The following is a 26676-nucleotide window of genomic DNA, read 5'->3' as shown; positions in this document are numbered from 1 at the left end:
GGTATATCAAAGTTTAGCAAGTCTAAAACTCAACTCTTTAGTCCCTACCACCATGCCATGCACTAACCCTAGCTTCTTCATCTTTGTAAATAATATCATGATACAGTCATTGGCTCAAGCCCAGATTTGGGAAATAATCTTTTATTGTACTTTCTGATATCCCAAATTAAACTGCAGTTAGTAGCTCTGTAAGTGTTAATGATTCTTGCACCTGTTTTCCTCCAACAACACTGCTATCACCCTAGTCAAAGTTACCTTCATTTCTTGCCTGGAGTATAATATTGGCCCTCCAACTGGTATATTTGCTTTCATTCTTTTTTGGCCTCACAGGTTTTTTTTCATTCAGCAGTGTGGGTAATATTTTTAAGATATAAATCAAAGCCTGTCATTTCCTTGCTCAAAATAAAACTGTTTTCTCATAACTGCTTCAGAAATTTGTATGATCTTGTCCCTGTTCATCTAGACATCAAAATATTAACCCACTTTTCCTGTCAATCACTACATCCCCAGACTCCTTGACCTTCTTTCTTTTTCTAGAAGATAAAGTCCTTAACCACTTTAGAACCTTCTTACAAGCTCTCCACTCTGCCTGGAACATACTGCTCTCTGCCTTTCATGTGACCAGCTCTTTTTTTTTTTTTTAATAACTCTTTGAGGTTTAATCGGCCTATTTACAAACTATTTAATTTGATAAATCTTAACAATCAAGATAATAAATGTATCCATCATGTCCAAGAATTTCTTTGTGTCCTTTTATAACCCTCCCTTCCAGACCCTTCTCTATCCCCAGGCAACTGTGGATCTGCTTTCTGTCACTCTGCATTAGTTTTCATTTCCTAGGATTTTTTATATAAAGGGAATCATACAATATGTGCCCTTTTTATCTGTTTTCTCTTACTCCATGTAATTATTTTGAGGTTCATCCATGGTATAGCACATATCAGTAGTGCATGACTTTTTACTGCTGCATAGTAAACTACTGAACATATACATGAGGTTTGCTTATTCACTGAACTTTCGACGGAGACTTTAGATATTTCAGTTTTTGACTGCTAAAGATGTTTGAATCTTCTGGTTGCTGTGAATGTCTTTGTATGGATACATGCTTTCATTTATTGAGGGTAACTATGATAACTACATGTATATAAACTGGCTAGGTCATATTAAGTATATGTTTAAATCTTTAAGAACCTGCCAAATGGTTTTATACCATTGTACATTCACACCAGTAGTTTTATATTTCCTTTGCATTCTTGCCAGTTCTTGGTATGACCACTCTTTGTAATTTTAGCCACTATAATGTATTATTATCTTATTGTAGTTTTGATTTTCTTAACAATGAATGTTCAGAATCTTTTATATGCTTATTTTTTAATCACTATTTTCATTTGTGAATTATTTACTCAAATCTTTGACTCACATTTTTATTGGGTTGCTTGCTTTCTTATTATTGAGTTTTTAGAAAATAAAAAATAAATTCTAGATACAAGTCCTTAATCAGATATACACTTTGCAAATATTTTCTCCTAGTATATGATTTAACTTTTCATTCTCAGAAGTGTCTTTTAAAGGGCAAAAATGTTTACTTTTGAAGAAATCTGATTTATATGTATGTTTGTTCCTTTATGAAACATGACATTGGTATATTCTCTAAAACATTTTTGCCTAAGGTCACAAAATTTTCTCCTTTTCCCCTAGATTTATGGTTTTAAGTTTTATATCAAAGCTTATTAACCACTGTAAATCATTAAAATTTAGTACAAAGTATGAATCAAAATAATTTTTTTTTTTTTACGAAAGGATATTCAGTTGTTTAAATACAGTTAATAGAAAAGACTATTCTTTCTCTACGTAACTGCCTTTGCACCTTTGTAGAAAGATCAGCATTCTGTATATGTGTAGGTGTATCTCTGGAGTCTCTGAGTTCCACTGACATATTTGTCTTTGGATCAATACCAACCTGACTCAGTAACACTAATTTTATTTATGTTGAAATTTATTTTTTATTTATGTTGAAATTTATTTTTTATTGGAGGATAATTGCCTTACATTGTTGTGCTGGTTTCTGCCATACAACAACATGAATTCAGCCCTATGTATACATATATCCCCTCTCTCTTGAACCTCCCTCCCACCCCACACCCCATCCCACCCCTCTAGGTCATCAAAAGCATTGGGCTGAGCTCCCTGTGTTACATAGCAACTTCCCACAAACTATTTATTTTACACATGGTAGTGTATACATATATATCATGTAGCGTATATCAATGCTACTTTTGCAATCCGTCCCCCTCTCTCCTTCCCCTACTGTAACACTAATTTTTAAAAAAGTCTTGATTAGGTGGTGTTGGTTCTTCAAGATCATTCTTTTTAAAGAATAATATTCTTTGGCTACTCTAAATCCTTTGCATTTCTATATGGGCTTTAGAATCAGTTTGTCAATTTCTATTAAAAAGTCTACAGGATATTTATTGGGACTATACTGAACTACAGATCAATTGGGAGAGAACCGATATCTTAATAATATTGATACATGTAATTCTTCATTTTTTTAGGTCTTTAACTTCTTTCAGAAATGTTTTCTGGTTTTCAATGCATGAGTCTTTCACATTTGTTGTTTAATTTATGACTAAATGTTACAGGTTGACAGAAATAAAATTGATTTTTTGTATATCAACCTTATATCCTGTACTTTGTTAAATTCACTTATTAGTTCTAGTAGCTTTTTTGTAGACTTTATTAGATTTTCTTCATAGATGATCATGTTGTCTATGAAAAAAGATGATTTAACTTCTTTTCCATTCCGGATAACTTTTATTTTTCTTGCCTGACTATACTGGCTAGAATCCCCAGTACAATGTTAATTAGAAGTGGATATGAATTACATTGATATTTTTCTAGTCTGCCTGGTGGTAAAAAATAGATACTATTTCCATTGTTTGAGTGTTGGGTACCATTTCCTTTAGTCCTTTCAGATGGTTCTTGTCCCAGGATAGCTACAGAATATGTATGGTACTTTGTTCAAGGAGGGAACTATAGATCTCTGGGATCCTCTCCTTATGTGCTGGAGCTGCTTTGGTTTCCCTGGTTTCTCATCCCCATCTTCTCGACATAGGGAGCTGGTTTCCTCTTGGGTTTCCCCTTTGTCCCTTTGCTGCAATCTAGAAACTCTCTCAGGGCAGTAAACAGGTACGGTTATAGAGTTCACTTCTTTTGTTTCTCATCTGCCAGAAATTACTGGTTTTCATTGCCTGATGTTCCATGTCTTGAAAACCACAGTTTCATTCATTATGGCTGTTTATGTTTGTGTGTTTGGGGAAGGATGTTAAACCTTGTCCCTGTTATTCTATCTTGTTCAGAACTGTAAGTTCAAAGCTTTGTCTTATTCCTTCTTGTAAGGATTCACTTAAATGCTTCTTCCTCAGATAGGCCTTCACTGACAACACATTCAAAAATCAGCCCCTTTTCCATTTTTTTTTCTTTGACAGCATTATCTTTTTTCAACTATAATTGTATGTCTAGAAATTTCTTTGTATGTTTTATCTTATAAATTGAGGGAAGAGACCATAATTATTTTATTCATTAAATATCTAGTACCAAAAAATATTTGACACAGATGATGCTTAATAAATATTCTTTAAATGAATGGACTTTTCCCATTTATTTGTTCTTTGAGGCATTCCTCTTATTCTTTGTTTTACTCTTCCTTCTTTCCTGACTTTCTCCAATCATTTTTTTAAAAATATTTGACTCTCTTTTCTAATTCTCCTCTATTATCTTCCCCCCTTTTCTCCAATTTTTCTTTATGCTTCTGATTTGTGTATCCAGGATCTGTTATGACTCCCCATACTCTGAAAAAACTATGCAGTGAAAGAAAGAAAATATCTACATAGGATTGAAACTTTCCAATGGATTCCCTCATTGCATAACTAGAAACTGATGCATAAGCACAGTTTCTGACAATGTTCTACCCTAAGCATACTTTTTACTCCTTTGGTTCAAATGGTATTATTAGCAATTTTCAACTAGCAAAATTTGTCATTATCACAAGTAAAAAGTAAAAAGCACTAGGCAATGAAGCAGCTGACTGGATGTTAGCCCTAAATCTTCCATAAATTTGTTGTATTCTGCAAAAGTTATGTAACCTGTGGTGTGGCTTTCATCTTCTATGATGATAATTATAGAAAAATAATGTCTAATATTTATAGCAGTGCTATTATAAACACTAATCTTGAAAAGTTCCAAAAATCTCTAAAGGGTAAGTAGGGATTATGATTTTACTTTATGAGAAAAAAGAAACTCAGAGCAGTTAAATTATTTGCTTAAGATATAAATTAATGTCTAGTCAGTAAGAAGAAAAGAAAGAACTTGATATAAACCTTCTGACCCTATGTCTCCTGCTTTTTCCAAAGCATTTCATTTCATTTACAAATCATAGTTTCACGGAAGACATGTAGCATCTCTTTATGGCCTTCTAAGGATTGATTTTTCTTATGTCTTGACACTTTAATTCTTTGTTTAGAAGAAACTATGATTTCTTTTCTAAGTTCCAGTGAATCCAGTAACTACAGAAGCCATGTCTACTCTCATTTATCAAATTTGAAAAGTCTCCCGTTGTTCATGTGAGTGAAAAGCATCACCGGTCAGACTCTATCCCACTACCATCATCACTGACTTACTGAGCTCATAGTTGTGCTGGTGTAAGAGGATAACAAGAAATTTACATATGGTCTTCAGGTTCTCTTTGTGCACTTATAAAGGTAGAGCGTATGCATTAAAACACAAACAAACCTAAGTACCAGTTAAGTGGTTCAGAATCTATTGTGTCCAAGTCTGTACACTGTGGGCATTGTAGACATTTTAAATTAAGGAAATGGTGCAAAGCACTCTGATGGTAGCAGGAAAGGTTTACTAAAGAGAGTGAAATCTAAGGAAAGTTTCCAGAGAGTTCCACTTATAAGTGTAGTAAAAGCCACACACTGACTTAAAAGGAGTGTTTTTATAGGTGGAGTAGAAAATTCATTTGAAGATGTAGATAGGAATTATATTTTAGAGTACCCTGAAGGAAGGTTTAAAATCTTTTTTTTTTTTTATTCTGAAGACAACATAAGATTATTGAAGTAATCAAGGTAAATGACATTTAAGCTTTATATCATGGTTGATATTATAGACTTCATATAGTTTAACTAAGTGCCTGCTTCTTATTCTCAGTATCCAATTTCTTTTACTATAAAAGCATTACATGTTTATTATAGAAATACAATAAAATATATTAAAAGAAATTTATAAAATTTACAATCTCATGTTCCAGAAACTTCTTCCGTCTGTACAGATGGATACATTCACATATACACACACACAATAGGCGGATTCCACCATGGGAAGGCTAGACTAGGATTCTGAAGTTTGAATATGTATGTTAAACCACCTAGAGACTATTTTTAGGAAAAGTTTTGGCTGGACCCTTTTAGGTGGCAGGGGATGGGTAATGAACAGTATAGCAGAGAGGTCAGCAAATTTTTCATGTGAAGAGCAAGACAGTAAATATTTAAGTCTCATGGGCCAAATGGTTTCTGTTGCAACTACTCAACTCTGCCATTGTAACTTGGAAGCAGCCACAGACAATACATAAATGAATGAGTTTGGCTGTGTTCCAGTAATACCTAGGGAATAGTTATGAGCAAAAATAAGTCACCTCTGGGCCCCAGAAATTTTAAAGGATTTCAATAGTACTAACATCCTTTAGTTAATGGAACACAAAGTTTTAGATTTTTATAAGTGATGTAATTTTGTTAAATATCTACAAGCTGGTGAGGTGAGGTCTGAAGAAATGCAGAATAAGAGCAACAAACGTGTGTGTATCCATATGTGTATATTTTATACAAACATGATATCATCTTATATGTATTGTTAAGCAAATGTTCTCAAACATAGCATAGATTAACATATATACACATCTTTTCATACCAATAAATATTCACCCATAGCATCACTAATATCTGCATCTCTAATCATACTCTCACTCTTCATTCTTTCTGCATCATTTTTAAGAATATCTGACTCCACCATTTTCAGATTTGCATTTGCTACCACAGTAAGAGTTACCATTACTGACTTTTATTTACAACCTTAATTTCCCAATGTCAGTGTTTGGCTCCTAAAATAAATAAATAAATGTTTATTTGCATATTCTATTTGAATGCAAAGCATCAGACATTGGAAATATTTGGCTCCAAGAAATCTAATTATACTGGAAAAAGCAAATATTGTGGCCTTGGTTACAATAATTTTCTAAAATAGCCAAAGGCACAAAGTTTCCAAAATAACCATTCCATTATTATTGATACTAGATTATCAGGTTTATTATTTACAAGGACACCATGGCTCTTCCTCCTCAAAACAAAAGACAATGGCTCGTGGACTAACAACACATGGTATGCATGATTTGAAAGAAACACTGAAACAATGAATATGGGTAAATAGGTATTTGACAATAACTATTTGAAGTGGTTATGTAATTTTTATTAAAATTATCAGGTTGCATTTCCATAACAAAACAAAAATTTGCATGCATGCTGAATGTGTTTTAACAAACACATTACTGAGCACAGGTGTATGGATTTAACTCAAGCATTATGACTTAAAAAAGCTATTTGCCTAAGCTTTATAGAACTTACTCTGATAGGAAGTACGGATCCGTTTCGTTAAATCAGGATAAAAGTTAGACAGGCCACGCATGCAAAAGTTGTCTTTGGAACATGCCAGAACACCAGCATCAGCAGCAGGCAGAAGGAAGAGAGAAAAATAGTCTAAAGTGAAAGGAAGTGATATCATACCAGAATCTAGAACAGCCAAGATGAAGAAATTGCAGCAAGTTTAGGTAATCAAATTAGAAAGGAGATATTAAAAAAATAAATTAATTAGAAAGTAAGAGGTGATAGATGAATGATGAGTATGCTGTAGTAATTTTATTCAATCAAGTCTCTCATAAAAATAAATGGCATTTCTCTTACATGCATTTTACATAGTAAACTTATTTAGCTTATAAATAATTTATGTTATGTCATAAATATAAAAATGGTTGTCTTTAATTTTCAGTATTAACAAGAAAGCCTAAGGAGTTTAGTTTTTTTTTTTTTAATAACAAAGTGAGTACTCATTATATAACTAAATACAAGCATAGTTTACTTCATCCCAGTTTTTCCCAATTTTTGAATCATTAAAATTCTGAGTTCCAATCATAATTTTTGAGGCTCAGTAAGTTTAAATTAAATGATAATTGAATTATCTCTTGTCAAAATACGCACTTTGTCATTCCACAGTGTATTTCCAGCAAGTAACTTAGAAACTGTCTTAAGATCCACAGCTTTTCTGATTGAATTAGTGTTTCAGCAGACAAACAGTGCTTACTTTCCCCTAATATCTATAGAGAGTACACAAACTTTCAAAAATCAACCTTCTCTTTCTCAATCATGAGGGAATCTCATGGTACATGCATGCACAATTTCTCTATTCTGCTTTTCTTTCAAAAGCCAGTAGTCAAAGGAGCAGAACCTATCTAGTTTTATATTTCTAGCACTCCAAAATATTGCTGAAAGGAGTGCTAGAAATATAAAACTAGACAGGTTCTGCTCCTACGACTACTGGCTTTTGAAAGAAAGGCAGAATAGAGAAATTGTGCATGCATGATCCCTAAGAACAAAACCCAGATTCTGAAGGAGAACTTTTGTGCTCCTGAAAAGAGTCTAGACTATAAATTTGGAAAGGGTAGCTTACAAAAGAAAGATTAACAAAGAATTTCAGTATATCAAGTAATTTTTTATTAGTCCCAAGGGAAACTTCACTTATTATCACTTTCATATGTTAAATTTGGCACACTTACAATTTAAAAAATAAAACCTACAATCATTTACTTTTTTTTTTTTTTTTACTTTATAATAGTCTTCGCTTGGTATATTTACTAAAAGTGTCAATATTCAACTGATTGTTTTAAAAATACAGAAAATTTTAGAAACTGTATAATGTAATATGTAATACTGTAGACGCATGTCTAGCTGCAAACCATTTAGCTCAACCAGTTTTTTTTACCAACTAAACTATGTCAGTGGACAGAAAATATACAAAATATTGGCAATGTTTACAAAGCCAACTATTTGGATATTTACTGAAATTTCAGTAAAACATTGCATAACTTGGCATATCAAAGTTTGATATTACATGTAGAAAGTATTTTGGCTTGTTTAATAACTTTATATATTTTCCTTTATAATTGTCCTGTCAAGAAAAATATCATCTTTCATAGCACTGTAAAATGTTAATTAACATTTACTGCATTTGTGAAAATACCTCCAAGAAAGTCACCATCCAACAAGAAAAAATGACAGCTAAAAAATGGAGCTAATTTAAAAAATTATAATGGGTGAATAACTGTTACATTTTTAAAGCTATAGTATATTAGAAGAAAATTATCCCACACAACCATTGTAAGTAGTTTTTTTCAACAAAAGAGACTAATTTTCTTAGCATTTTTATATTCAATAGTGTCTTATTTTGTTATTTCTTAGGAATTCAATTTAAGAACATTGAGATGCTTCCTAACATTAATAACAAATTGAAGTTTAAACAACTTCTTTACCCTTTCAGAGTCTTGCTATATTTCTGCCCAATTTTACTTACATGGCATTATAAATTATGCTGATTTTATACTGCTGTGCATTTGAATAGCATCACAGAAGACAAGAAATCTAAAGGAAAAAAAACAGGTGAACTAAATAAGTTCATAATCATCTTGTTTTATCTCCTACCTGCAATGAACTGCTTGTTTTTTCGAGGAGACCGTGGTTGTCGTTGGTATATGTCACTTGATCTATACAGGTCAATGGTCCCCATGCTTAACAGTACAGTCTTCTGTATAAAATCCACCACAGCCAACCCATTGCAGTTCCCAAATGCAACTCTGAGAGAAAAAAAAAAATACAACTATAATGTATCACACCAACCATTATTATTTTGTCTCTGAATTAAAAAAATAAATATGATTATTGGAAAGTAATGCTTTAGGATTGGGTAAGTCAGGCAGTGATTGGTAGTCATGAAGGAAATGGTGTCTTTTATATAGGATAGGTTGCTGCTGCTGCTGCGTCACTTCAGTCGTGTCCGACTCTGTGTGACCCCATAGACGGCAGCCACCAGGCTCCCCCATCCCTGGGATTCTCCAGGCAAGAACACTGGAGTGGGTTGCCATTTCCTTCTCCAATGCAGGAAAGTGAAAAGTGAAAGTGAAGTCGCTCAGTCGTGTCCGACTCTTTTCAACCCCATGGACTGCAGCCTACTAGGCTCCTCCATCCATGGGATTTTCCAGGCAAGAGTACTGGAGTGGGGTGCCATTGCCTTCTCCGATAGGATAGGTTAACCTTGTATAATAGCCAGGACCACTGCAAAAAAACAGGAATGACCTGCAATAATGTTTTCTCAGATATTTTCTCATGTAAGTAGTGATTACTCAGCCTGTTCTTTAATAACTTGATTTTATGTGATTCTTCTGTAAAAGCAGAAAATCTTTCTGCTATGAAGGGGAAACTAGGTCAAGAAATGTCAGACTTTAATAGCTACAGATACTTAAGTATGCAATTAGATGCCTTTTTCAAATAAAATCATAATTTTGGGGTTCCAAATTAGTTCTCTTATTAAATAGAGTATATATTTAACATAAAATTTTATATAAAGATTAACTTCATATATCAAAGGTTTTGATACTATGGTAGATATGAAGAGAGAGAATTTTCATTCATAAAAATTAAATATCCTCAATCTTTTGTTCTTTATTTTGTCCCATTTATTAAACTACAGAGACTATTTGAATTAATTTCTTAACTAAATCTCCCTTAAAGATCTCCTAAGCAGATATTTTGATCACCTTAACCACTGTGCTGTGCTGAGTCGTGTCTGACTCTTTGCCACCCCATGGACTGTAGCCTGCCAGGCTCCTCTGTTGGCATATACTAAACTCTTTTTTTCTCCATTCACAACACGACTTCTAGCTGAAAAATTGTAAATCTGTGCTTTTTGCTTCCTAAATTAAATATAAAATAGTTCTATGCATGTTGTTTCCTCACTTTAAATAATTCCATGTTATTTTCTTAGATTGAATCTTGTGGACGAGTCACCAGCTACTGTAAATCTAGTTATTTCTACTGCTCCTCACTGCCTTTCTCACAATAAGTGAAAAGAAAAATTCTATCGTACTAGATGTTTTGCTGTTTCATATAAAGTTCTTCATCTTCCAGGAAGACTGACTCTGGAAACTGGAAAAAGCATTATAAGAGTCAGAAGATCCCATCTCATCATTTATAGATTATGTGACTGAGAAAAATTAATAAATATTGCCAGGCCTTAGTTTCTTTACTTTGTAATGAGAATTACAATGTTAGATTTATCTAGTTCAGAGCTTTTATGAGCATCAAATCAGAAATGTTATTAAAGTACTTTGAAATTTTCCACACAAAGTAGAATTGATCTTAATATTTCTTTATGTACAGTATTACATATTGTAGTGAATTAATATCTCTTAAATTTTTAATGTTAAAATGTAGTTCCTCTGTCTACAGGTATAAAAGAATTCCCAAATGCAATTTTGAGAAAAAAAGCAACTAGAATGTATGACACCAACAAAAATAATTATTTTTATTTTGAGTTAAAAATAAGAATACTACCTCCAATTGATTTTTAAATAAATAAATTAATTTAAAAATAACAATACTAGAAAGTTATACCTTAGGTTTGGGGAGGTGAGGCAATGGTTATTTGAAAGGATGTTGAATTTAATCTTATACCTTAACTAGAAAACTGGACAAAATATATTGAACAACAGTTTTCACATACTGGTCAACAGGAAACATAGAGTAAGATGAAAGAAGGATAACAAAATAAACTTTAGGCATTCTAGTTTAAGTGTTCTAGCTTAGCAGATGGAGAAATTTCCCAGGCTAGAGCACAGGAAACCAAAGCTCAAAGGACAGATCAGAAGTCTTGTTGAACTGAGGCGACAGAAATCAGAGTCTGATGCAGCAAAAGCAGTGAGCATTTATAAGGCAAAATACCAGAGAGAAGAGAGCAGCACAGATAGAATACACCAGAGGTTTATAGAATGGCTCTCTTCAGATTTTGTCTGGGTACTGATCTGTGCACCCATGTAAATAAAACTACCCCAGGCTTGGGAGCAAACTACCATAAAAGGTAAAACGAGTAATTTGCAAAGCTCATCCAAGGCTGAGATGTCCAAATACATGGGAAAACAGATACAGGGGTGTCACTTCAGTAGTGGGAACAAATTAGCCATAAACTAGAGGCTTTTCTGGATCCATCCTAAACAAGCTCAAAAACAATTATTCTAAGTAACGTAACTTTCTTCCAGAAAACTACTGAAAAGAATCCAATAAAATATCATCATAAATATAAAATTCACAATGTTAACTACATGAAAAGTATTAATAGTAGGCATATAAAGAATTAAGAAAAAGACTGATAACCAGGGGGAAAAATAAATCAACAGAAACATATCTAGAAGTAAAATAGATGGTAAAATTGGCAGAAAAGGATGTTAAAAGTGCTTTGGAAAATATTCCAGATATTCAAGAAGGTTGAGGAAAACATGATTGTGGAAAATACATTTCTTATTCAGAATATTCACAGAACTCCCAGTAATAATATAATTTGATTTAAAAAGTAGGCAAAAGATATAAACAGATGTTTCACATGTTAAACAACATGCACAAATGTGAAAATAGCACTTGAAAGATGCCAACCATAATTAGATACCAGGAATACGTAAATTAAAACCACAATTAGATACCACCGAACCCATCAGAGTAGATAAAACTGAAAAGATCAACACTATGCACTGTTGACAGGTAGGTGGTAAAACCAAAACCCTCATACATTCTCAGAGAAATGCAAAATGATATAACCTCTTTATAAAACAGTTTATTCTGTCTCATAAATATATACTTATCACATGACTGAGAAATTCTGCTCTTATTTACCCATGAAAATACAAATAAATGTTACATAAGGACTTTTACTTGAATGCTAATAGTAGATTTATTCTTTATAGTCCCAAACTGGAAAAAACTCACATTTCCATCAATGGTTAATAGATACAACACATTTTTTTATATCCACATAATGGAATATTATGCAGAAATGAAAATGAACAAGTCACAAATATTATTAATAACACAGATAAATCACAAAAACATTATGCTAAGTGGAAGAAAACAAAATAATTTATGCTTCTATTTATATAAAATTATAATATATTTAAAAATATGGTGACAGAAAGCGAATCAGTGGTTTTACAGGGCCAAGTAGTGACAGGTAATAAAAGGGCACAAGGGAACTTTTGAGGTGATGAATAGTGTTTATAAAATTAGTCTGTTGGTGTTTACATTACTTACACTGTCATGTATATTTGTCAAAACTCATATTGCATACTTGGTAAAATTTTTTTTCATAAATGTTAATACCTCCATACAGTTTTTAATATTAATAAATATTTAATTAAATTACTACCAAAATAGACCTGTGTGCTTCCTGACCCAGCGGCCAGTCAATCCACATTTCGAGGGCATCATCTCCAACCTAGTGTCACAGTCCTAGCCCTGAACTGGTGAGGCCAGAAAATGCAGCCAAACCAGAGTGAGAACTCTTAACTCACCAGCCTGAACTCGAGGAAGCCATAGGCCATTGCTATGAACGATGCAACAATGACTATCCTTTATGATTTAGTTTCACTCAAATAGAGTATATTTAGGCGATAAATTTCTAGAAATAAAATTACTCACTTCTGTGAAAAACACTGTATATTTTACTCTTTAATTCAAGCATAACACACATAAATTGAACACTTAGTTATCACAAAGTGAACCTCATGTAATTATCACTACATCAAGAAATAGAATATTACCAGCAGTTGACTTGTGCTTCTCCTGATTATTACTTCTATCTCCCCAAATCTGACTTCTTATACCGAAAGTCAGTTTTACTTGTTGATAAGTGTTTCACTTTTTTCTAATATTATAGTTACATGTAAATGAAGTTCATTTTCATTGCTAGAGAAATTTAATACAATTTATTCAGTCTACTCCAGTCATTTGTAGTTTGGGGATATTATAATACTGCCATCACAAATAATGCTACTGTCTTATTTATTTTTAATTGAAAGAAAATTGCTTTACAGTATTGCATTTGTTTCTACCAAAAGTCAACATGAATCAGCCATAGGTTCACCCATGTCCCCTCACACTTGAACATCCCTCTCATCCCTCTCCCCATCTCACCCCTCTAGGTTGTTATTGAGCCCCAGTTTGAGTTCCCTGAGTCATACAGCAAATTTCCACCAGCTCTCTATTTTATTTACAGTAATGTATGTTCCCATGTTGCTCTCTCTATACCTCTCCTTCCCACCACCAGCTGTGACCATACGTCTGTTCTCAGTCTGTCTCCACTGCTGCCCTGCAAATAGGTTCATCAGTACCATCTTCCTAGATCCATATATATGTTTTAGTATACAATTGTTTTTCTCTTTCTGACTTTCTTCACTCTGTATAATAGGCTCTAGGTTCACCCACCTCACTAGGACTGACCCAAATGTGTTCCTTTTTATGGCTGAGTAACATTCCATTGCCTTGGAACTGAATAGAGATCATTTTGTCATTTTTGAGACTTTACCCAAGAACTGAATTTTGATACTTTTGTTGATATGAGGGCCACTCCATTTCTTCTAAGGGATTCTTGCCCACAGTAGTAGATATAATGGTCATCTGAGTTAAATTTGCCCATTCCAGTCCATTTTAAATCACTGATTCCTAAAATGTTGATGTTCACTCTTGCATCTCCTATTTTACCACTTCCAATTTACCTTGATTCATGGACCTAACATTCCAGGTTCCTATGCAATATTATTCTTTACAGCATTGGACTTTATTTCCATCACCAGTCACATCAACAACTGGGCACTGTTTTTCCTTTGGCTCTATCTCTTCATTCTTTCTGGAGTTACTTCTCCACTCATCTCCAGCAGCATATGGGGCACCTACCAACCTGGGGAGTTCATCTTTCAGTGTCTTATCTTTTTGCCTTTTCATACTGTTTATGGGGTTTTTAAGGCAAGAATACTGAAGTTGTTTGCCATTCCCTTCTCCAGGGTACCACATTTTGTCAGACCTCTCCACCAGAATGATCTCTGTTCCTTTCCAAGCCAAATCATTCATTAACACAGTAATCCAAGTCTATGCCTCAACCAGTAATGCTGAAGAAGCTGAAATTGAGTGGTTCTATGAACCTTTCTAGGTCTAGTTCTAGACCTTCTGGATCTAACACCCCAAAAAGATGTCCTTTTCATTACAGGGGACTGGAATGCAGAAGTAGGAAGTCAAGAAATACCTGGAGTAACACACAAGTTTGACCCTGGAGTCCAAAATGAAGTAGGGCAAAGGCTAACAGAGTTTTGTCAAGAGAATCCACTGGTCATAGCAAACACCCTCTTCCAACAACACAAAAGAAGACTCTACACATGGACATCACCAGATGGTCAACACCAAAATCAGATGGATTATATTCTTTGCAACCAAAGACGGAGAAGCTCTATACAGTCAGCAAAAACAACATCAGGAGCTGACTGTGCTCAGATCATGAATTCCTTATTGCAAAATTCAGACTTAAACCGAAGAAAGTAGGAAAAACCACTAGACCATTTTGACCTAATCAAATCCCTTACAATTATTCAGTGGAAGTGACAAATAAATTTAAGGGATTAGATCTGATAGACAGAGTCCCTGAACTGTGGACAGAGGTTCATGACATTGTAGAGAAGGCAGTGATCAAGACCATCCCCAAGAAAAAGAAATACAAAAAGGCAAAATGGTTGTCTGAGGAGCCTTGACAAATAGCTGAGAAAAGAAGAAAAGATAAAGGCAAAGGAGAAAAGGAAAGATATACCCATTTGAATGCATAGTTCCAAAGAACAGCAAGGAGAGATAAGAAAGCCTTCCTCAGTGATCAATGAAAAGAAATAGAGGAAAACAATAGAATGAGAAAGACTACAGATCTCTTGATGGGCACAATATATGACAGAAATGGTATGCAGAAGATATTAAAAGAGGTGGTAAGAATACAAAGAAGACTGTATAAAAGAGATCTTCACGACCCAGATAATCACGAATGTGTGATCATTCCCACACACCTAGAGCCAGACATCCTGGAATGTGAAGTAAGGTGGGCCTTAGGAAGCATCACTATGAAAAAAGCTAGTGGAGGTGATGGAATTCCAGTTGAGCTATTTCAAATTCTAAAAGATAATGCTGTGAAACTGCTGCACTCAATATGTCAGCAAATTTGGAAAACTCAGCAGTAGCCACAGGACTGGAAAAGGTCAGTTTTCATTCCAATCCCAAAAAAAGGAAATGCAAAAGAATGCTCAGACTACCGCACAATTGCACTCATCTCACACGCTAGCAAAGTAATGTTCAAAATTCTCCAAGCCAGGCTTCAACAGTATATGAACCGTGAACTTCCAGATGTTCAAGCTGGTTTTAGAAAAGGCAGAGGAACCAGAGATCAAATTGCCAACATCTACTGGATCATTGAAAAAGCAAGAGAGTTCTAGAAAAACATCTATTTCTGCTTTGCTGACTATGCCAAAGCCTTTGACTGTGTGGATCACAATAAACTGTGGAAAATTCTGAAAGTGATGGGAATACCAGACCACCTGACCTGCCTCTTGAGAAACCTATATGCAGGTCAGGAAGCAACAGTTAGAACTGGACATGGAACAACAGACTGGTTCCAAATAGGAAAAGGAGTATATCAAGGCTGTATATTGTCACCCTGCTTATTTAACTTATATGCAGAGTACATCATGAGAAACGCTGTGCTGAAGGAAGCACAAGCTGGAATCAAGATTGCTGGGAGAAACATCAATAACTTCAGATATGCAGATGACACCACCCTTATGGCAGAAAGTGAGGAGGAACTAAAGAGCCTCTTGATGAAAGTGAAAGAGGAGAGTGAAAAAGTTGGCTTAAAGCTCAGCATTCAGAAAACTAAGATCATGGCATCTGGTCCCTTCACTTCATGGTAAATAGATGGGGAAACAGTGTCAGACTTTATTGTTTTGGGCTCCAAAATCACTGCAGATGGTGATTGCAGCCATGAAATTAAAAGACACTTGCTCCTTGGAAGGAAAGTTATGACCAACCTAGACAGCATATTAAAAAGCAGAGACATTACTTTGCCCACAAAGGTCTGTCTCATCAAGGCTATGGTTTTTCCAGTGGTCATGTATGGATGTGAGAGTTGGACTACAAAGGAAGCTGAGTGCCGAAGAATTGATGCTTTTGAACTGTGGTGTTGGAGAAGACTCTTGAGAGTCCCTTGGACTGCAAGGAGATCCAACCAATCAATCCTAAAGGAGATCAGTCCTGAGTTCATTGGAGGGACTAATGTTGAAGCTGAAACTCCAATACTTTGGCCACCTGATGCGGAGAGCTGACTCATTTGAAAAGACCCTGATGCTGGGAAAGATTGAGGGCAGGAGGAGAAGGGGACGACAGAGGATGAGATGGTTGGACGGCATCACCAACACAATGGACATGGGTTTAGGTGGACTCTGGGAGTTGGTGATGGACAGGGATGTCTGGCATACTGCGGTTCATGCCATCGCAAAGAGTCAGACACGATTGAGCAACTGAACTGATGAGACTGGATGCCATGCCATATCATGCATGATATGGACTTATAATTTTTACTTAATGCACTTTTCAAGTTTTTATTTTGTAAGTTTTAACATTTTTAAGTTCAAGTATAGTCACTTTACAATATTGTATTAGTTTCAGCATGGTGATTTGGGTTTTTGTAGATTATATTCCATCATAGGTTATTATAAGATACTGTATATAATTCCAAGTGGTATACAGCAAGAACCTTGATGCTTATCTATTTTATGTATAGTAGTTGGGTTTGTTAATCCCATTCTCCTAATTTGATCCTCCCTCTTCCTGGTACCCTTTGACAACCATACACTTGCTTTCTATTGTTATGAGTCTTTTTTGTATATAGATTCATTTGTATTTTTTTTTAGATTCCAGAACATTAAGGGTATCATATATATTTGTCTTTCTCTAACTTATTTCACTAAGCATAATATTCTCTAGGCTCATCCATACTGCTGCAAATGGCAATATTTCATTCTTTTTTATGGCTGAGTAATATCCCATGGTATATCTGTACCACATCTTCTCAAGTCAGTCCTCTACTGACAGGCATTTGAGTGGCTTCCATGTGTTGGCTATTGTAAACAGTGCTGCTATCAACACTGGTGTGCAAGTATCTTTACAAAGTAGAGTTTTCACTGTTTCTGCATACATCCTCAGGAGTGGAGTTACTGGGTCATGTGGTAGTTCTACTTTTAGTTTTCTAAGAAACATCCATACAACACTCAATAGCAACAGCACCAATTTACATTCTCACCAATAGTGTAAAAGGATTCTCTTTTCTCCACATCTCCTCCAACATCAGTGTGGATTTTTTTTTTATGAAAGGCATTCTGACTAGGATGAGGTGCTACCTCATTGTGGTTTTGATTTGCATTTCTCTAAAGATCAACGGCACCCCACTCCAGTACTCTTGCCTGGAAAATCCCATGGATGGAGGAGCCTGGTACGTAGGCTGCAGTCCATGGGGTCGCTAAGAATCAGACACGACTAAGCGACTTCACTTTCACGCATTGGAGAAGGAAATGGCAACCCACTCCAGTGTTCTTGCCTGGAGAATCCCAGGGACGGGGGAGCCTGTTGGGCTGCCGTCTATGGGGTCGCACAGAGTCAGACACGACTGAAGTGACTTAGCAGCAGCAGCAGCAAAGATCAACAGTGTTGAGCATCTTTTCATATGCCTGTTAGCTATCTGTATGTCTTCTTTGGAAAAATATCTTTTTAGATCTTCCCATCTTTATAAATTGGATTCTTTGTTTGTTTGTTTTTTAGTTTATGAGTTGTTTGTACATTTTGGATATTAACCCTTTGTCAGAGGCATAGTATGCAAATATTTTCTCCCATTATATAGGGTGTCTTTCATTATTTTGATGGTTCTCTTTCCTATGCAAAAGCTTTTACATTTGCTTTGCTTGCTTTTGCCCTGGGAAACTAAACAAAGAAAACATTGCTACAATTTATGTCAAAGAAAGTTTTGCCTATGTTCACTTCTAGGAATTTAATGGTGTCATAAACTAACATTTAGGTATTTTAAACTTGTTAAGTTTATTTTTGTATGTGGTGTGAAGGAATGTTCTATTTCATTGTTTTACATGTAGCTGTTCAGCTTTCCCAACACCACTTGCTGAAGAAACTGTCTTTTCTCTTGTATATTCTTGCCTCCTTTGTCATAGATTGAGTGTGAAGTCACTCAGTTGTGTCCAACTCTTTGTGACCCCATGGACTTAGCCCACTGGGCTCCTCTGTCCATGGAATTTTTTAGGCAAGAGTACTGGAGTGGGTTGCCACCTCCTTCTCCAGGGGATCTTCCCGACCCAGGGATTGAACCTGGGTCTCCTGCATTGTAGGCAGATGCTTTACCATCTGAGCCACCATGGAAGCCCTGTCATAGATTAATTGACCACAAATGCAAGGGTTTATTTCTGAGCTCTCTATTGTGTTCCATTGTTCTATATGTCTGTTTTTGAGTTAATACCACACTGAGTCGATCACGGTAGCTTTATAGTATAGAAACCAGAAGCATTATGCTTTGATTTTTTCCCCCCCCTCAGGAGTGCTTTGGCAATTATGGATCTCTTCTGGTTCCATATAAATCTTAGGATTATTTATCTTAGTTCTTTGAAGAATATCATTGATATTTTAGTAGGGATTGCATTAAATCTGTAGACTGTTCTGGGCAGTATGACCGATTTAAAAATAATTCTTCCAATCCAAGAGCATAGAGTATCTTTCTGTTTTTCTGAATCATCTTCAATTTTCTCTCTCAATGTTTTATACTTTCAGCATCTAGGTATTTCACCTCTTCGGTTATGTTTAGTCCTTAGGTATTTTATTTTTTAATGCAATTTTAAATGGGAATTTTTTCTTTTACTTTCTCTGATATTTCATTATTAGTGTATACAAATGCAACAAATTTCTGTATATTAATCTTGTATCCTATGACCCTGCTGAATACATTTGTTCTAATAGTTTGGGGCTGTATATTTTACATAGAGTATCGTATCAGTGCAAATAGTGGCAGTTTTAACTCTCCCCTTTCAATCTGGATACCTTTTCTTTCTCATCTGATTGCCGTGGCTAGGACTTCCAATCCTACATTGAATAGAAATGGTGAGAGTGGGTAACCTTGTCTTCTCCCTGAATTTAACGGGAAGGCTTTTAGCTTTTCACCATTAAGTATTATGCTGGCTATGGGTTTGTCATAAATGGGCTTTATGTCATTGACATATATTCCCTCTATACCACTTTGAGAGTTTTTATCATAGATGAATATTGAATTTTGTCAAATGCTTTTTCTGTATAGAGATGATCATGTGGGTTTTGTCTTTCCTTTTGTTAATGTGGTATATATACAGATTGAGTTGTGTATATTGAACCATCCTATGACTCTGGAATGAATTCAGCGTGATCATGGTGCTTGATCCTTTTTATGTATTGCTGGATTTGGTATGCTGACAGTTTGTCGAGGATTTTTGCACCTATAGTCATCAAAAAGATTGGCCTATGACTTTTTGTTTCGTAGTGTTTTTGGCTGGTTTTGGTATTGGGGTGATGGTGGCTTCATAGAATGAATTTGGGAGCATTCCTTCCTCTTCAGTTTTTTTTAGAACAGTTTCAGAGGGACAGAAACAAGTTCTTCTTTGTAATTTTGCTAGAATTCCCTATTAAAGCCATCCCGTCCTGAACTTCTTCTGCAGGGAGTTGTTTTTATTATTATAACTACAGATTCTACTTCACTTCTGGTGCTCAGTCTGTTCAAATTATGTATCTTCTTGATTTAGTTTTGGCAGCCAGTCTCCTTGCAGCCAAGATGGCTTGTTTCCTTTATGTAGGGCTGGGATTTCCAGTCTGTGGCTTGACCTGCTCACTCCGCAAGGGATGTGTCTATGCATGCAGACCTTTTCATCCTTTCAGATCCCAAGGTGGAGGTCCCAACCCTTTGACTTTTTTTCCACCCTACATAGTTATATGGAAATCTTTCTTGCACCTTTGTTGTATAGGACTACTTTGGTCAGTCTCCAGTTCCATGAGACTTGTTCCACATGTAGGTAAATTTTTGAGTTGTTTGCGGGGGTGAGGTGAGCTCTAACCCTTCTACTCTGCCATCTTGATCCAGTCCCTTTTCAAGTTTTGACGTCATTATGTTGGCCGCATAAGATGAGATGTATGCCACTTTTTCTTTCACAAGTTCTCAGAAAGAAAATAAATACTGTTGTTACTTATTTCTTAAAACTTTGGTGGAATTTACATGGATGCCTGAAGTGTTTTGGCAGTTGAGAGTGTTCACGAGGCAGATGTCCAAGCTTTCTCAAAGCCTACAAGTATAGGCTCTTTAGAGGCTTTGGAGTGACTGTCACCCCCATCCCCAGTTACTGAACAAGGGAAACATGCTCTCTGACTTATTTATTCTAACAGCTTTCAGCAATTTGCCTGAACCTAGCAATATACCTTCATAGCTCTTAATTTTGGCATCCCCTTGCTTTGCAGGTCAATCTCTCAAATAGGGAACCCTGAAAATGGTTTGAGCTCAGCCATCTTCCATAGTAACCATGTGGGTTAGAGGATGAGCATATATTCTGGCCATATCAAACAATTAGCATTATAGGTGTCCCACACTACCTTCTTTTCCTCCCCTCATCCCTGGGCTGTTCCTGCCAGCTTTCCTATCAAAGGATTTTTCAGTCAAGAGCAAACTCCCAATATCTATATTCACATACATCTTTTACACACACCCCTAAACCTCTAAGAACACAAAATTGTTTTCAGGTCATTGCCCTTTCAGCTGGCTTCAAGTTCTCTTGGAGCTCATGAGACTTAATTTAGGGGCAGACTGGGTATATAGAAACAGCGCTATATATATGCACGTGTGCTAAGTCATTTCAATTGTGTCTGACTCTTTGAGACCCTATGGACTGTAGCCTGTCAGGCTCCTCTGTCCATGGGATTCTTCAGGCAAGAATACCGGAGTGGGTTGCCATGCTCTTCTCCAGGGGATCTTCCCAACCCAGAAATTGAACCTGTGTATCTTTTGTCTTCTTCATTGTCAGGAGGGTTCTTTACCACTAGCACCACTTGGGAAGCCCAATGCATGTGTGTGTATATAGGTATATAAATGTATTAATTTGAAAAAAGATGATTCCAAATTAGAAGGGAAAGATGAAATATTCAGTAAGTGGTATTAGCATAACTCCTAGTCATCAGGTAAGAAATAAAGTATAATTCCTATGTCATGTCTCATACCAAAATAAACTCTGGATAAAGACTTAAATATATTAAAGCAAAAAATATATAAGACAGTATACTTCATGATCTTGAAGTGAGAAAGGCTTTTTTAAGTATGACACAAAACCCAGAGCCAGAAAAGAAAAAAAACAAAAACAGAATTACTTAAATATTTTTTAAATTTTTGCTTGAAATAAAAATCCTAATCAAAATCATAAACAAAACCAAGGAAAAATATCTGTAGGTTTCATCACAGAGAAAGCTAACTTCCTTACTACGTAAACATTTTTCACAAATCTACAAAAAAAAATGATAAATCTGCAAAAAAAATGGACAAAGAATATACACAGAAATGTCACTAGAGAAAAAAAGATGTTTGGTTTCATTTAAGATACAAGGAAAGTGCTTATATTATAATAATAAACTTCCTTTTACTTAACAAAATGACATTTGGTTATACACTGCTGTTAGAAAGGTTGTAGGGAATCAGGTATCCTCAAACACTGCTGATGGGAACGGAATTTGGTACAATGTTTATGCAGGGTACAAACTAGGAATAAGAATTAATTAGAACTAAATTAGTGCTTAAATGGAATACAATCCAACTGTCAAAGACAGGATGTCTGATTGGATTATCCTGTCTGAGCTTTCTATACTATCTATAGCTTAGTCAGTCAGAGAAATAAATAATACTTTCTGGAGGATGAAAACATCATTTAGAACCTCAAATTATCTCTATAATAGTTGTGTGTGTTACACACACAAACACACACATATATAGTGGTATAGAATGTTCAATAAAACAAAACCAAAAGACAAACCTAAGTTATATGATGACAGTATAATGTGACCCAAACCCAAGACAAATGATAAGCTAGTTATCAAGCACATTTTTTTTAAATTGGAGGATAATTGCTTCACCATGTTGTATTGGCTTCTGCCATACAACAACTTGAATCAGCCATAGGTATACATATGTCTCCTCCCCCTTGAACCTCCTCCCACTCTCTAACCCCATCCCACCCCTCTACATTATTACAGAGCACCCGCTGTCACACATATTTAAAGTAACTATATTCAACATGTTCAAGGAAATAGAAGAGTGATAAGTTAAGAAGATAACAGAAAACTTTAAAAAGAACCAAGTGGAAGATCTAGAGCTAAAAAAGAACTGAAATTCAACTCCATGGGTGAATCTACCATTAGATTAGATACCACTGAAGAACTGGTGAACTTTTAAAGAGAAGTCAGAAGAAAGCATCCAAAATGAAACACAAAGAGTGAAAGGATAGAAAACACAAAACAAATAAAAATGTATGAATGTGATAATATCTTAACAGCCTCCCAACACTAAAAGTGGAGAGAGATACTAGTGCAAGTTTGACATCAAGAAAGAACATTTAACCACAATTTATGTTTAAATTACTATTTTCTTATACAATTTTCAACCTAATAAAAATCCAAGCAAGGGTTTCTTTCCACTTTTAGGACTTAAGTATTTTAAAAGAAACATTTAATGTATCAAACATATTAGATAAATTATATAAATTAGAATGTTTAACTACTTACATTCCATACGCCGAGCTCACAGCAAGGCTAGTAATCTGCTGTGGAGGTTCACCATCCACCCACACCAACTGAATAACAAGTTCTGCTTGATATCCTGGAGGCATCCGCACTGGTCGTGTCTTAACACTAGAAAAACAGAAAAAATAATTGCATCATATATAGTTCAAATACATATGCTCATGCTTATTTTCAGAATTCATAACAATAATCTTCCTACAGAAATATACCATACCAGGCACTGAGGACATTATGCAGGTAAACAATATCTTCTAGCTTTCTCAAAATACGCCAAGCCACTTGTGATTTCTTAACCTTTCCTTGAAGTAGCTTTTCAGTCAGTCAGATCTAGAACTTCACTGGACTTCATGAGTTCCTTTTCTCTTTTGATAGTAGTATTTTAAATTATTTTTATTATTTAATTATTTTTCTTACCCATATGTAACAAATATTGTGTAAGTTATAATGCATGACAATAAGAACTATGACCATTAATCTACAACCCAACTTGAGTTCAACATATTCAAAACCTGAATTCCTGTTCTTGCTCTCTAAATTTGCTCCACCTGTAGCCTTCTCTATCAAAGCTGTGTTTTCTTTAGGGTTCTTCAGGGAAGGAAATGTATTAATTATTAATGAAGAATAAAAATACTGGGCTCTTTTCATAGATAGTCCTTAAAAAGACCAAGGTACCTCTTGGTGGACTGTAGACCACTTGACAACCACTTAATAAAAGAGGATATTTCATTTGGCAAGTTTCAAAGAATTACACAATTAACATGTAAAGTTACTTTAAAATTTGGCAGCAACTCTTACTTGAGGCATGGGATACTGTCCTTTGTTACTCCTTCACTAGCCACAGTGTTAGTGCTCCCAGAAAGACTCCTTGAAGGAAGCTGGGATGAAAGATCTGGAAATGGAGGACTTGTTTCTGGTTCTGGGGTAATAATATCTTCAATATCATACTGCAGTCGTACCTCTAATGACTTAAAAAAAGAAAAATCAAGTTTTGATTTAGTCTAGGTTGTCATAATAATAATAATGATGATCATATTAAAATATCTGGCATTTTTTGGTAATTATTATTTGTTCAGATTAACTAGTTCAGTTTCAATAGTAGAGATACCCTAAACTGAATTAAATAGTAAATTACATAAAATATTCAATGGCATTCACAAAAAATGTAAAATGTGTTTAATTCTTTAGAATTATAAGAAAAATACCGGTGGAGATAAATTTTTTATATAATAAATATTTCTTAAGATAAAGTATGAATTACAATTCCACATATGATAAAATAAAAGGAGAAATTGGTCTGGTTAGTCCAATGAAAGAAACTAAATTGGATGTGAATGTGTATTTACATACACACAACACCCTTAAAAATTGTTATTTGTACAAAACTTTTTAGCTTTAAAAAATTCATTCAATCTTGACTTTGAATGAATTCAGTATAATTTTCCAAAATAAACTGCATATTTTATTAGTTTAGTTCTTATATAATTTCATTAGCTTGGTCAGAATTGCTTAATGAGAAAAATATAATTTAAATTGGAATAAAAAGGTAATCCAAAACCCTTTCTTTTAAAGCTAAGAATGTTTAAAAATTTTGACTACATTCAGTGCTTCAAAAAAATCAATTTTATAACACAAACATTGTCTTTCATTGTAAAAATAAGCATTTTTGACATTGAAAACAATTGCTTACAAAAAATAAAATTATGGAGTACTGAATACAGCAATATTATCCAAATTATTCTCATAATTATCTTAACACTTAAATCCTCTGGTGGCAATAACAATTATCAAGTGCATACTACACTTAGATACTCTGTTAATGACTACATAATATCACAAAACCCTATGAAAATGGCATTACAATTTCTAGTTTATCACTACTTTCTATTTTTCTATTTTATTTATATAGGAAATTATATGAGTGATGAAGCTGAGTCTTTACCCAGACTATACTACTGACTAATGGGGTCTTGTGACTGTTTAGTCACACAGGTATTCACTGGTAAAGCCAGAATTAAAAGTTAGGCTTATCTGACTCCAATGTCTGGGATTTAACTACTATACTCTAAGAGCCATGTTTAATTTTATTCCCTAAGGTAAGAGCAGTTATATTTAGGCCTTTAATAGAAAATCTTTATTTTCTGATAAAATGGAGTGGGTAGAAAAGACCCATTATACACAGGTGCCTTTATTTAGATTTAACCTATCCCTTAAGAGCATCATTATTTTGAATAATTAAACTATTTCATTATGTTTAAAAATTAATATGAGGTAAAGCAGCCCCATAATTATTTCCACCCTGTAAAAAATGTTGCTATTTAAAAGATCAAAGTAATCTTACTGCAGTTGATAGTCATTTATGGCAGTTAATTGACAAAAAGGACAACCTAAAAAATTTAACAAAGATATAGAATAAAACTTGCATTAATTTGACATTTATACATAAAACAAATCAATGACTGTCTATATAAAACCTATAGGCATAGTCTACCCTATTTAATAATACTAAATTTTGATAGCCAATTTTGTCATTTTAAACCAAATTATTTTTTAACATAGTAAGTAACAAAAACAATTACAAATTCTATGAATTGGATAACTGACCAAATACTGTACTCTTGATGGCTTAAAACCATACCAAGCACTAGTCAGAATCTATGATAATTGTTTTCTTTTAATAACTTGAAGTGTAAAAGTTAATTTTTAAATGACTTACCACTATTTCTGTTGTAATTTCATGTCTGCTGAATTTATAAATTATGACATATGCAGAGACTCCTGATACACAGAATATTCTGCTCTCTGGACACCAGTAGATCATCTGAATGGCATATGGGTCTTCCTCTACAATCTCACATGTTTGTTTTCCTTCTCCTACCTTCTGTTTTTCAAACACTTTTGAAGTTTTTAGCTTGTATAGCATCTGCAGAGTTACTATAAGATATTGAATCATAGTTATCTTCTAATTTGCACTTAATTCTTTCATTTGTTGAAGCCTTTTCAATATATCTGTTACATCACAAAAATTAAAATCCAAGTAAACAAAATTAACTACATTTTAACGAGGAATTATTCAGTTATGCTCTCATATCAGTACTATTTAGCTGGAGAAAGACTATAGGGAAAAAAATAAACATTTACTGAACATATATTGTATACCAAAGAGCATGTAGGACTTTATGTGCATTGTCTCATGTGTTCCTCAGAAAAGTCCCGTGAAGTATTTCTATCTTGTTTGTTGATAAAATACTTGAGCTCAGGAAGTTTATAATGAAACTACTGAATCTACTTCTTTCCCAAGATTGAGAAGTCCTTTCTTAAAAAAATTTTAATTGAAGTATAATTGCTTTGCAGAATTTTGTTCTTTTCTATCAAACCTTAACATGAATCAGCCATTGGTATACATATATCCCCTCCCTTTTGAACTTCCCTCCTGTCTCCTTCCCCATCCCACCCCTCTAGGTTGATACAGAGCCCCTGGTTGAGTTTCCTGAGCCATACAGCAAACTCCCCTTGGCTATCTATTTTACATATGGTAATGTAAGTTTCCTTGTTACTCTTTCCATACTTCTTTTTATCACTGTTTTCCCTTTTGATTGTT

At 34.5% G+C, this 26676-nt stretch overlaps 2 protein-coding genes across 9 annotated transcripts in view; one reads left to right on the top strand and one right to left on the bottom strand.

The window, feature by feature from the left end:
• The window catches only part of STXBP5L (syntaxin binding protein 5L), a 330969-nt gene that overhangs the window by 99612 nt on the left and 204681 nt on the right, over positions 1–26676 (bottom strand). For 5 of the 8 annotated variants that reach the window (XM_061401581.1, XM_061401487.1, XM_061401832.1 and 2 more), the window contains 5 exons: positions 25792–26009; positions 23874–24043; positions 23061–23186; positions 8805–8956; positions 6678–6749 (listed from right to left, as the gene is read on the bottom strand). In XM_061401581.1, the coding sequence (XP_061257565.1) occupies positions 6678–6749; positions 8805–8956; positions 23061–23186; positions 23874–24043; positions 25792–26009 (738 nt within the window). The remainder of the gene's footprint in view (positions 1–6677; positions 6750–8804; positions 8957–23060; positions 23187–23873; positions 24044–25791; positions 26010–26676) is intronic. The other 3 variants (XM_061401752.1, XM_061402004.1, XM_061402088.1) reach the window with 1 other exon arrangement.
• The window catches only part of POLQ (DNA polymerase theta), a 251403-nt gene that overhangs the window by 213660 nt on the left and 11067 nt on the right, over positions 1–26676 (top strand). The window lies entirely within an intron of this gene.

Source organism: Bos javanicus, chromosome 1 (genome assembly GCF_032452875.1).
Source record: "Bos javanicus breed banteng chromosome 1, ARS-OSU_banteng_1.0, whole genome shotgun sequence".
Taxonomy (NCBI): Eukaryota; Metazoa; Chordata; class Mammalia; order Artiodactyla; family Bovidae; genus Bos; species Bos javanicus.
Note: the sequence above shows the minus strand (reverse complement) of the source record. Positions and strands in the feature narration are given on the sequence as shown.